This window comes from Cyprinodon tularosa, unplaced genomic scaffold (assembly GCF_016077235.1).
Source record: "Cyprinodon tularosa strain WSP-4 unplaced genomic scaffold, ASM1607723v1 ctg377, whole genome shotgun sequence".
Taxonomy (NCBI): domain Eukaryota; kingdom Metazoa; phylum Chordata; class Actinopteri; order Cyprinodontiformes; family Cyprinodontidae; genus Cyprinodon; species Cyprinodon tularosa.
The window spans coordinates 1015273-1027782 of NW_024039093.1; the positions used below are offsets into that span (position 1 = coordinate 1015273).

The 12510-nt window shown below is 44.1% G+C and overlaps 1 protein-coding gene across 6 annotated transcripts; it reads left to right on the plus strand.

Moving 5' to 3' along the window:
* The first annotated feature begins 258 nt into the window (after positions 1–258).
* mki67 (marker of proliferation Ki-67) lies at positions 259–12363 on the plus strand. 6 transcript variants are annotated; one of them, XM_038296797.1, is made up of 17 exons: positions 259–427; positions 779–881; positions 1487–1568; positions 1661–1776; positions 2046–2115; positions 2201–2267; positions 4948–5502; positions 5579–5808; positions 5880–6049; positions 6122–6188; positions 7038–7905; positions 8052–8170; positions 8388–8565; positions 8661–8795; positions 8902–9746; positions 9835–10402; positions 10509–12363. In XM_038296797.1, the coding sequence occupies exons 1-17, from the start codon at positions 379–381 to the stop codon at positions 12143–12145; spliced, it is 5859 nt and encodes a 1952-aa protein (XP_038152725.1). In that variant the 5' UTR covers positions 259–378; the 3' UTR covers positions 12146–12363. The 6 variants fall into 6 exon arrangements, with proteins under 6 accessions (XP_038152725.1, XP_038152724.1, XP_038152722.1 ...); XM_038296796.1 differs by having other exon boundaries at positions 6122–6172; positions 7022–7905; XM_038296794.1 differs by having other exon boundaries at positions 5880–6188.
* Positions 12364–12510: the final 147 nt, after the last annotated feature.

A 12510-nucleotide genomic window follows, 5' to 3' on the forward strand; every position in this document is an offset into this window, starting at 1 on the left:
GGTATTTCAAATATTTTCAAATTACTTTTCTTTCCTTGGAGTGAGATCGCTCCGCCAAATTTGTAAACAAAATAGTTCCTCGAATGAACCCAGTGTTAATATTAGATCGTCGCCATGAAAAATAGCACACTGTTAAATTACAACAATATAGAACGCGTAGAATGATATAAAAACAACATTGAGTTAACGGGGATATGTTTCTGCGTTTCTGTACATTTGCGGAGGGATACAGCAGCACCATTGCGGAGGAGCACACAGAGCGGAGCTCTGAGCGCTATAGTTTACGTTAAAGAGTCGTCGGGTCGGATGGTTAGTCCTGCTGTTTGTCTGATTATGATGCCATTTTAAAGTTAAGATTTTGTACTTTTAGGCTGTTTCATGTTTATGGATAGAAGAAAGTCGGAGGGATTTTTAAACGGAGCTTCAGGTAAGACGTGTACCGGTAATTTGTGTGATTTTTATTTCTGCTGCTGTGTGATTTCTGAGAAAAGTTAGACACCTTTAACTCGGTACTATTTTACAAATTGTTACTGATATCTGTGCGGGCATGGAGATACATTGTCTTTTATCATTATTAGCATATCTATATCTGGATCTTGTCGCTAGCTTAAGGCCACAAAACCTCACTTTTGTCCACATGGCACGTGGGAATTGTTCGCACAGTGTTTTTTTTTTTTTTAACGCGGGTCTGTTACAGCAGCTTCCTTTGGCTGAATTATGCTGAAAGAGGCCGATCACATCTTCGCCTTTCTGACAAACGTTTCTTTAAAATCCTCAGGTAACTTTGGGAAAATGCCTTTGCATGGAAAAATAGTGGTTATTAAGAGGAGCGGAGCTGATGGGACAGAGTTTCCTCTGACTGCATCCTGCTTGTTTGGAAGGTAACAAAGAAAATACATCTTTAATTCTTTGTTTTATGTTTTTTCCTAAATGAAACTGCAACATATGTTCTCATAAAAGGGTAAAAACCATGATGAGTCTGGGTAAATGATTATTAGACTTTATTCTGTATATTTTTCTGTAAAGTTCTCACACATCCTTCCTTTTATCCCAAACCTGCCAGCCTGTTTATCTCTGTGTTCATCACCCAACCATTTCTCATATGATCAACCATCCAGCTGTTCATCACCTGTCCACTTCCTCCTTCCATTCATCTTTGATCCAATGTGCTGTAAATCTGTTCAGCCTCTCATCTGTTTTGTCTTCAATTCTTCCTTTTAATTTCGGTTTTTAGGAAGCTACCTTTTTAAATCTCTGTACTGCTGACATCATCTCTAAATCAAAGAGATTTCTGTATTTAGATTTGAGTCGAAGTTCTGGAAAAAACTTATTTTCTCCCTATAATTGTGTTGAACAAATATACAATCAGGTTTATGTGATAACGTAAATCTTTAATTAAAAAAGAGGGATTTTAAATGGTTCTTTTTTGCACTCCAGCATGAAGACATTCTCTCAATGTTTGACATGTTTCCTGCTGATCCTACAGGAAGCCTGAATGTGACATTCGTATCCAGGTTCCTGAGGTTTCGAAGGAACACTGCAGAATCGACTTAAATGAAAATAAAGAGGTAACTTCCCATGCAAACATATAGACCAGGTATTTATCACATGTTCGATGCTTCAGCTGCCTGTTAACAAGATTGTTGTTGGTCTTCCACAGATTATTTTGACCAATTTGAGCTCAGTCAATCCGACACGCATCAACGGAGAGACTCTGCATCAGTCTGAACGCTTGAAGCATGGCGATATGATAACAATTGTTGACCGTTCTTTCAGGTAAGCGGTAAATGAAGCCTCTTCATCAATATTGCAACCTTTTTGTTTCAGGACTTCATTATCCCATGATTAAAGCAGCAGTGGTTATTTACAAACAAAAGGATTTAATGGAAGACAACATAGTGCTAGATCAATGCACATTCACTGATGCATTAGAAATATGTGATTGGCAACCAAATTCTCTTCTAGTGCGTATCTCTGTGGAAATGCAGGACTTAATATCTTCATGCTGTATTTATGTATTTTCGGACATTTTAACATTGTTTCAGGTTCGAGTACGCGCACACAGCAACGCCAAGGAAGAGGGCTACTCCTGGACCCAAGTCTGAAACTCTTAAGGTAATTTAGCCATTTATAGGCAACATTATCCTGCAGTAAAGACATTTTAAACAAGTTATGTTCTAATGATGAAACTTTTGTTTAGGTTCTTCAAGATCAGCAAAGATCCGACAGTGTCGCAGCTGATGGGGGACAAAAAAGGATTTCTACAGGTAACTTATTAAGTGGTCATTCTACATTGATGGTGCAGATTCTGAGTCATCCGAGTCATAGTCATTCCAAAAACCTTAAAAAAAAAACCAATCCACTCGACTTTGTTTCCAAGTTTGAGGACGTTTCGCTTTCCATCCGGAAGCTTTTTAATTCTAAATGTCGGAAATAGCGTTGAGTTCCAGGGTTTATAGAGTAAACTAAACGTCTCCGTACTTGGAAACGATCAGATTTTTTCCCTTCTGTCTCTGTGCGATACATGGATTTAAACAAATTCCCACATTTTCTTGGACCGATTATGAAAGTTACGATAAAAACTGGTGCCTTCTATAAAGTAAAGCCCCACTTAACGAGTCTGTGCAGCATTGCAAACCAGAACAGATAGTGTGAGTTTTTCTTTCTTTTTTAATCCCATGTATTCCCCCAAAAGCGGTTGTGTTTTACTTTATAACCGTTTCTCTCTTCCTGTCAGACTCATGAATTGCCGTGTAACTGCTCCGTAGTCCGACTAAAATGGACCTGGGTTCAGTCAGAGCTAGGCAGCGCCCCGCAGTAATTCATATCGGGTGTGATCATCCCCATAGACTTTCAATGAGCGCTAAACGCCACGACTTCGACTGACACAATTTTCTGTAGGGTTCTAGCCTTCAGTCATCCAGGATGAAGCCAACTGGACCCCTTCTGTTTTTTTGTTGAAGATGTTTTATTTCTGAACATGATGGGAAGAAGCTGTGCTTTTATTTAGGAATATTTCATAGGGTGTAGACCTTAGTGTACCATAACTTCAGGCTTTGCATGGTGCGGAGGCGTGAGCTACGTAGGGTTAAATGACAACTGTCCTTCCTCATAGGGAACAACAGGCGTGGGGTGACTGATTTGGGCTAAACTCCCTGCTGGGCTTGGAATAATTAACTGACAGAGTTTAAATTTAACTCTTTCAATCGCATAAAACAGTATCTAGTTCAACTTTAATTTCACTCTTGGATTGTTTTTGAAGAAGCTGGAGATTGCTGTCTCTGTGGTTCTCCCCTTTATCCTTTCTTTATTTCCCCCAAATTCACAAACATCTTCTCAGTTATGCTGAAAATATTTTTAATAAATCCTTGTCCAGGGTTTCTGCATGTCATTAGAAACCATTAAAGGTCATTAAATTATTATTTTTTAAATTAAGGCCTTAATTGGCATTAAAATTCATTAAATGTGATTATCATGGCATTTAAAATGCTTTATGAACAATTTAACTGGTTCCACATGTTTGCGTGGAACTGCTTCTGGTTGATCCTAAAGCCATATGTGTGGAACAGAAACTCGAGGCACAGAAAGAGCTAGAGAATGAGAAAATTATAATTTTAACATAAGTGGCTGGAAAACGAGAATTTTGGACATGGCTGCAGTCTGTCGATGGTAAAGATTACAAAGGATTTGGCCATGTTTTTATATATATATATATATATATATATAAGTGCTTATTGATGGCATTAAAATAATTTCTAAGAGCATTAAAAAGCATTAAATTAGAGTTCCTCCTTACTGTATAAACCCTGTTGTCCACAAACATCCTTTTTCACAAGTACACTTAAATCTTTCCCGTTGTATGTTCACTTTTCTGAATTATTTCTAAAAAATATCAAACATATTTTCACTTCAAACTGTAGATATGAAATGCTATTTTATAGCAAACAATTGCTTAAATCATATTATAGGTCATCAAATTTGTATCAGGTCAGTCTGTGAAAGAGGCTGCCTGTAGGAATTATAAATGTCCAGCAGGTGTCAGTATTTAGTGACACAGTATTAACAGTTTGCAACTATTTCATAACACTCAATGACGCCTCATGAACCCATCACTAACAGACAGTGCTGTCCAAAAGAACCTCCAGGCCTTCGATGATTTTTCATAAACTTTTTAAAGTTTCAAGCTTAACTGTTTGCAAACAGCGCCTCTCTGTGCTGCGTCACGCCAACGTATGACCAATAGGAATGCGACTCTGGCGGGATGCCAGTTAATCGCGAGATTATGAGGGGGATGCAACATGGCGGCCCGGCGAAGACCGGATCTGAACATTTTCAACATTTGAGCAAAGTTTCCGTGGGGGACAGGAGACGGGCTGTACAATGTCTCCTTTTTTCTTTTTTAAAAGTGTGTACAGGGTATGGCTGTACATGTGGCGAGCTAAAAGCCTGGAATCAGCAGATTTATATGTTGTAGAATAATTACAGAAAGTGACTAAGCAAGTTTAAAAAAAAAAATTTATTTGAGATAAGCTGGTGCCGAAGAGTAGATTTTGAAAAATTTGAATCTGCAAAATTTCTTTTATTCCAATATTTTCGTTGGGTATTCTTGGCTCAGAATGACATAAACACATCACCTTGTGTTTCTGCATCTACTCTAAACTGAACAGGCTCTTTAAGTAAAACGGCTAGATATAAACATTTTGTTAACTTCCAAAAGGGATTACTGAAATAGAAACTAGCTTTTTAAAGTAATACCTGACATTTTGGACTTGTTTCATGAAACAAAGAGAGGAAAAATTGAAATGATTATATTTGGTATTAAAAAAACATAATTCTTTTTTTAATACAGATCATCTTTGATACTTTTATTTGGTAAATTGAGGCAAAAATAAACTTAATTTTAAGGTGTTCAATGCTTCTTTTGTTTTTTTTGTCTTTACATTTAAGGCCCTCATCTTAAAGATGGTGCCAACTATGACAACATACAGAGATCTTTGGAGAAAACGTTGGAAATGGAGTCCCAGAAAGATGGAACAAACTCACCATTCGGTGAGCTGTGTCAAATGGCCAAAAAATCTCTGGATCTCAAGACCCCTCAGAAGTCTTCTGTCAGTGCTGCCCAGACACCGTCTTCTAAGTTTTATACCCCCAGACCAGGGCCAGTTGGTACTCCCCAGAAAGAAGTTAAACTCCCAGCAGATCCAACAGCTAAAGTTGCTAAAACGCCTGAATCTGTCAAGAAGTTGGGGAAGATCTTCCAGTCTCCTTCCTTTGAGGGGTCTGGAAACATAGTGCAAGAAGATTCAAAGTCTGGACCTGCTTCAAAGCTGAGACGCAGTGTAACTCCTCAGAGGTTCACAGCCGCAGAGGCCATTGAGCAAATTACAGCTACAACATCAAAGTCTCCTTTGTCCACAAAGGCAGAAGGGCAAGCTGTTATTACATACAAAAAGGAAAAAACCCCGAAGAAGTCTCCTAAAAACTTAGGATCTGCTGAAAAAGGTTTAAAAAAAAAATCATTATTAGTTTGGTGTTCACTTTGCATTCATATTAACTGTAGTTTTTCTGTCTTTCCCAGTGAAAGTGGCCAAAAAACGCAAGAGCGACGAGCTTGGAAAAGACCTCCCTATGTCAAATATGAAAAGAAAACGCGTTTCCTTTGGGGGTCATCTTAGCCCAGAGTTATTTGACAAACGCCTTCCTCCTGACTCCCCGCTGCGCAAAGGAGCGGCTCCAAGGAGAAGCTTGTCTCTTTATAAACCAAAACAGTCCCTCCTTAGAAGAGCCTCGGCTATTGGGTTGCTAAAGGTGAGTGAAAGGTTTGATTTATTTACGTTGTTGCTGTAGGCCATATAATTACATCTTGTTCTTTTTCACAGGGGCAAAGGAATCCTTCCCCTAAGTCTGGTTTAAAAAAGAATGCTTCGCCTGGAAAGGCGCTGCCAAAATCAAAGTCTCCTTCACCTGCTAAGAAGTCTCCAAAGTCCAAGTCTACATCACCCAAAGCAACTTCTCCTGGAAAAATGTCTCCCAAGACCCCGAAGTCCAGGTCCGCTTCACCCAAGGCTGAGACCCCAAAATCCAGGTCCGCTTCACCCAAGGCTGAGACCCCAAAATCCAGGTCCGCTTCACCCAAGGCTGAGACTCCAGCTCAGAAGACCCCGAAGTCCAGGTCCGCTTCACCCAAGGCTGAGACCCCAAAATCCAGGTCCGCTTCACCCAAGGCTGAGACCCCAAAATCCAGGTCCGCTTCACCCAAGGCTGAGACCCCAAAATCCAGGTCCGCTTCACCCAAGGCTGAGACCCCAAAATCCAGGTCCGCTTCACCCAAGGCTGAGACCCCAAAATCCAGGTCCGCTTCACCCAAGGCTGAGACCCCAAAATCCAGGTCCGCTTCACCCAAGGCTGAGACCCCAAAATCCAGGTCCGCTTCACCCAAGGCTGAGACCCCAAAATCCAGGTCCGCTTCACCCAAGGCTGAGACTCCAGCTCAGAAGACCCCGAAGTCCAGGGCTTCCTCTCCTAAGGCTGAGACTCCAGCTCAGAAGACCCCGAAGTCCAGGGCTTCCTCTCCTAAGGCTGAGACTCCAGCTCAGAAGACCCCGAAGTCCAGGGCTTCCTCTCCTAAGGCTGAGACTCCAGCTCCGAAGACCCCGAAGTCTAGGTCCGCTTCGCCAAAGGCTGAGACTCCAGCTCAGAAGACCCCGAAGTCCAGGGCTTCCTCTCCTAAGGCTGAGACTCCAGCTCAGAAGACCCCGAAGTCCAGGGCTTCCTCTCCTAAGGCTGAGACTCCAGCTCAGAAGACCCCGAAGTCCAGGGCTTCCTCTCCTAAGGCTGAGACTCCAGCTCAGAAGACCCCGAAGTCCAGGGCTTCCTCTCCTAAGGCTGAGACTCCAGCTCAGAAGACCCCGAAGTCCAGGGCTTCCTCTCCTAAGGCTGAGACTCCAGCTCCGAAGACCCCGAAGTCTAGGTCCGCTTCGCCAAAGGTTGAGACTCCAGCTCAGAAGACCCCGAAATCCAGGTCCGCTTCACCCAAGGCTGAGACTCCAGCTCCGAAGACCCCGAAGTCCAGGTCCGCTTCGCCAAAGGTTGAGACTCCAGCTCAGAAGACCCCAAAATCCAGGTCCGCTTCACCCAAGGCTGAGACTCCAGCTCCGAAGACCCCGAAGTCCAGGTCCGCTTCGCCAAAGGTTGAGACTCCAGCTCAGAAGACCCCAAAATCCAGGTCCGCTTCACCCAAGGCTGAGACTCCAGCTCCGAAGACCCCGAAGTCCAGGTCCGCTTCGCCAAAGGTTGAGACTCCAGCTCAGAAGACCCCAAAATCCAGGTCTGCTTCACCCAAGGCTGAGACTCCAGCTCCGAAGACCCCAAAACCCAGGTCCGCTTCACCCAAGGCTGAGACTCCAGCTCCGAAGACCCCGAAGTCCAGGTCCGCTTCGCCAAAGGTTGAGACTCCAGCTCAGAAGACCCCAAAATCCAGGTCTGCTTCACCCAAGGTTGAGACTCCAGCTCAGAAGACCCCAAAATCCAGGTCTGCTTCGCCCAAGGCTGAGACTCCAGCTCCGAAGACCCCAAAACCCAGGTCCGCTTCACCCAAGGCTGAGACTCCAGCTCTAAAGACCCCAAAATCCAGGTCTGCTTCACCCAAGGCTGAGACTCCAGCTAAAACACCATTTAATTCAGAAATCCAAAGCCGGTCTGTCCAAGGTCGCTTCTCTATTTCACGTATCAAGACTCCCTCTCCTGCTGCAGAATTAATTAAACAACCTGCTTCAGTTACTGTTACCCCAAAAATACCGCTGAGGAGGAAAAGCATGAAGAGCACAAGAAAGACTCCAAGTGTTAGCAAGAGTGCATTAAAGGTCCTCCAGCGAAGAAGCGGCATTTCCCGTGCATCGATAAAAGGTGAGGTCAATGCTGAAGTACTTTATGTTTATATAAAAAAAAAAATATCCTTTTTTGTACAAACTGATATCAAAGAAGCATATTTTGTCTGCTGTGACAGTTTGAACTAAATGTTCACATTTGTTCCCTTTTTTTCGATTTCATAGTGGTTCCAAGTTCCTGGGCAAATGTTGTTAAATTTGGACAAACCAAGACTTCGGTTGTTGCTCCAACTGAGAAGAAGATCAAACAAAAACCAATGAAGAAAGTGATGTCCAAACTGCAGGTTAGCTCTTCTGTTGATTGAATCTGTTTCATATATTAATTATTAATGGGCTGTTATTATGTTGCGCTTTATCAGGTTTAATGACTCTGAAGCGCCTCACTCCCCATCCAGCCATTTACATGCGAACGAGAACAACTATAAAAACCCTGAAGTGGGAGTTTCCTCGCAACACAGAATGGCTAAAGTTTTTTTTTGTGTGTTTTTCTTGCAATCTTAGACACCTGCCAGAAAACTGAAAGGACACGCAAGCACTGGCCATGCAGAATCCCCTGCCACCATCGTCGTAGGTAGAGCTCACCAAAGAGCCTTTGCTCCTCCAACTGGAGCTGCACCAAAAGTGGTCATGAATGCTGCGTTTTCCAAGCGGGACATGAAAATGGACGAAGACCTGACAGGTAGTTGAAGCTTTCCCTGCTGCAAAAAAAGAGCACGATCTATGTGATTCTGGATTGCAGTTTTTTAGATGCATGTTTAATTCTTTGAATCTCAGGGCTTCCTGAGATGTTCAAAACGCCAATAAATGAGAGGAGAAGAAGGTCTTTGGTCAGTAACAGGAGTGCCAAGAGGACCCCAGCAAGATCTTCTATGATGGAACCGTCTGTGTTAAAAACCCCGGAGGAACCAGGTAATGTGTTCAAGTGGAATTCAATTCCAGTCATTTCATGTGGAAAAACAAGCTGCAGTGTTTATGACAAGAGACATTAAAATATATAAACATAACTGCCTTACAGATGAGATGATGGTGTCTCCGCTGAGCGTAGCGTCTACAGTCAAGAGTTTAAGATACAACAGCGAGGCAGTCGAGCGCCTTCTTGCTGCAGATCAAGAATCCAGTTTTGTTAGCAACACCCCTGCCTTGGAATTTAGCTCAGAGTCTGAACCGCCATCTGTTAAAACTCCCCAACAAAACCCAGAATTACCAGAGCGCCTCTCTGGAATCAAGAGGACCACGAAGACGCCCAAATTGAAGGCTGAGCCCATTGAGGATCTGAGAGGAAAACTCCTAAAAACTCCCAAACAGAAGCCTGAGCAACAGGAGTGTCTTACTGGAGTCAAGAGGGTCATGAAGACTCCCAAACAGAAAGCTGAACCTTTAGAGGACATCAGAGGAAAACTTCTGGTAACTCCTAAACAGAAAGCAGAGCAGCAGGAGTGTCTAACTGGGGTCAAACGAATCTTCAAGACTCCAAAACAAAAAGCAGAACCTATAGAAGACTTGAGAGGAAAACTCCTGAAGACACCAAGAGCAAGAAGGTCGGGTGAGATCAGCTTAGAAGGTGTTAAGGAGCTTCTCCAGACGCCGACCCAGCAGCCCCAGATGCTGGGTCTTATCGCCGTGGAGAGTATGATAAAGCTGCCTGAAGGGAAGAGTGCTCCACTTGAAGATGTGGTTGAAGTGAAGAGAGTCAAGAGGACTCCCAAACAGAAAGGTAAACCTGTTGAAGACAACTTTGGCCTCAAAAGGCTGATGAAATCACCAAGAGCAAGAGGAAATCCTCCGGTGGAAGACTTTGAGGGGCTTCAGGAGCTCATGGAAGAGCCGGCGGTGGACCTGACAGAGCAGCAGACAACTGAGGTAAAAACTGAGGTGATTAAGAAAAATGCTCAAATCAAACATTTTGTAAATTGAGCTTAAATGATCACTTTCTTTTCCATTCGTTCAGGCATCAGGTGCTGTGGAAACACGCCCTGAGGGTGATGCAGGAAGTATCCCACAGCAGCCTGGGGTGGAGCCTTCTGCTGTCAGCGTCACCGAGAGTTTTACGACTTCCACCTGCGCCTCAGAGAAGAAATCTGCTCGCTCCAGAAGGACAAAACCAGTGGAGGAAATCAAAGAGGTAACAGAACCTTCTCAAGATGCCATCACTGTGTCTGTTCCAGCTAGAGGAAGAAGAGGAAAGAAAGCTGAGGCTGCAGCGCCACCTGCTGTTAGACACACCACAAGAGGCAGGAATGCTGAAGGCAGCCAAACCAGTGTGGAGGAGAGCTGCCCAGAGCCTGCCAAGGTTGCTGCTAAGCCAAGAAGAGGGAGAAATGTCCGAAAAACTCAAGAGGTGTCCGCCGAACTGGAACAGAACGCGTTTGAGGAGGAACCCATGATTGATCCAAACCCAGCAACTGATGTCGACAGCAAAGCGCCTGTGGAGGAGCCTGTGCTGAAGCCAAAACGTGGGAGAAGAGTTAAAGAACCTGAAGAAGAAGCAGCACCGCTGCAGCAGAACCTTCCTGAAAGTGGGTCCTGTTTCAAGTCATTTACTTTCTGTTTTAACCTTCTCTACCTGTTCGGTTAGTCGTGGTGTGATGGTCTCTCTAAACCAAACTTTGTTTTTGTTTCCAGAAGCAGATGAGAGTGAAAACATTGCCGTGGAAACGGTCATCCAGTTGCCTGAAACTCTGAAGCTACCGGATCAGGAGAAGGAAGATCCCGAAGCTGGTGTGAAGAAACCTGTCAGAGGCAGAAGAGCTAAACCGATGGATGCTGAGAGCGCACCAGAACCCACAGGGCATTCAGACGAACCTGTGGTCGCTCCTCTCAGAGGAAGAAGAGGAAGGAAAGTGGAAGTAACTTCTGCACCGGATCAGGAGAAGGAAGATCCCAAAGCTGGTGTGAAGAAACCCGTCAGAGGCACGAGATCTAAACCGGCTGATGCTGAGAAAGCGCCAGAACCAGAGGAGCATTCAGATGAGCCTGTGGTCGCTCCAGTCAGAGGAAGAAGAGGAAGGAAAGTGGAAGCAACAGCGCCCCCTGCTGTTAAACAATCCACAAGAACCAGAAATGCAAAGCCTCAAGATGCTGATCAGCCAGCTGAGAATTCCACTGAAGCCGTCGCTGACCTGACCTCGGAGAACTCCAATGAGACTTCAAAAGAGGAAGTAACTCCTGCACAGGAAACGACCACCAAGCCGCTCAGAGGGAGAAAAACTAAAGTGACGCCCAGCGAGTCGGTGAGAGATGCATGTCCTGCAGCGGATTCTGAAACTTCGCAAACCGTTTCTTCTGTTGGTAAAACGAGGATTGGAAGAAAAAATAAAGCTGACGATCCAACTGAGGTGGAAGACGATACTGCGCTCCCTGTGGAGAACAAGCGCCAGACTCTGCCTCTGAGGGCTAAAAGGGCAAGAAATGCTGTGCAGGAAGAGGAGGCAGAAAGTCCTAATGAGAAGGTGACTCCAGAGGAGACCTCTGACTTCCAGGAGCCGCCGAAAAAATCACAGAGAACAAGAAATCCCGAGCAAGAACAAACTCCTAAAGCCGATTCAGCGAGTAAACGAAGAGGAGGGCGAAAAACAAAACCAGATCCTGTCACTGAAACCCCTGTGAAGTCCACAGAGCCCCACAGTGATGTTAGCGAAAAGCCAAAGCGGGGCAGAAAAGCAGCAGAAACAACTCAGGAAATCATCCCTGCTGACAATCCTCTTCCAGAAGCTTCTGCTCCATCTCCACAGTGCGGCAGGGCAAGAGGGCGTAAAAACGAGTTTTCAGAAACTGTCCCTGCTGAGAGGGGCCGTCGGGGAGCCGCCCTGCCTCCAGAGGAACCCGCTGAAGAATCCTCATCACAGGCATCAGAACCTGCTCCAGAACCAGTCTTGCCAGTAAAAAGAGGGAGACGAGCTGCGACAAAGCCCAAAGACGACAAAAAGGCAGTGGAGACCAATGGTGAGCCGTCCGAAAACGTAAAGGCTAAAGACGTCGACCCAAAGACGACCAAAAAATCAGTCCGGTTCAATTCAGAGATGGAAGTTTGTGAAATTCAAAAAGTTACACCAGTGAAGTCGGTTCGGGGCAGGAGGTCAAAATCAACAGACCAGGCGGATGCTAGCAGCAACGATGGAGCAAAGGAGGCCAACAACACTGAAGAGGAGAATCTCTCAGATGACCTCAAGGCACAGCCGGCCAAGAGAGCGCGGCGAGGAGCGAAGGTTGCTGAGGGAGCGCCGCCAAAAACCAGACGGGGGAGATCAGCAAAGAAATAGATGCTTAATGTAAATATCAAATTCTAATTGGGTTCCTCTAATCTTTTATTGTTCTGTATTTTAGATCCAGTGGCATACTTAAACAAAGCACTGTTGGGTTTTTTTTACCTCGATGTTTAAAGAATTTTTTATTTTTAATTTTCTGTATCGTACACTTATGCTTATACAAACATGTTGGCAGGGGAAAAATTTTTTATAAAATTCTTTGGCTTGTGTAATTGTTGTTTTTTCGTTTTTTTTTTTTTTAATACACCTTTTAATGGTATTACTTTGAATATACAAATAAATGGTTTCCCAGATGCATTAGAGACATATAGATTTGATTAAAAACAATTTTATGGGGCAGTAAAAACGTAATAATTGGT

Coding starts and splice junctions, on each gene's coding strand:
- mki67 (XM_038296794.1), top strand. CDS start 379: ATGTTTATGGATAGAAGAAAGTCGGAGGGATTTTTAAACGGAGCTTCA. Junction 7,906..8,051: donor TTCCCGTGCATCGATAAAAG/GTGAGGTCAATG, acceptor TCGATTTCATAG/TGGTTCCAAGTTCCTGGGCA. Junction 8,566..8,660: donor AATGGACGAAGACCTGACAG/GTAGTTGAAGCT, acceptor TTTGAATCTCAG/GGCTTCCTGAGATGTTCAAA.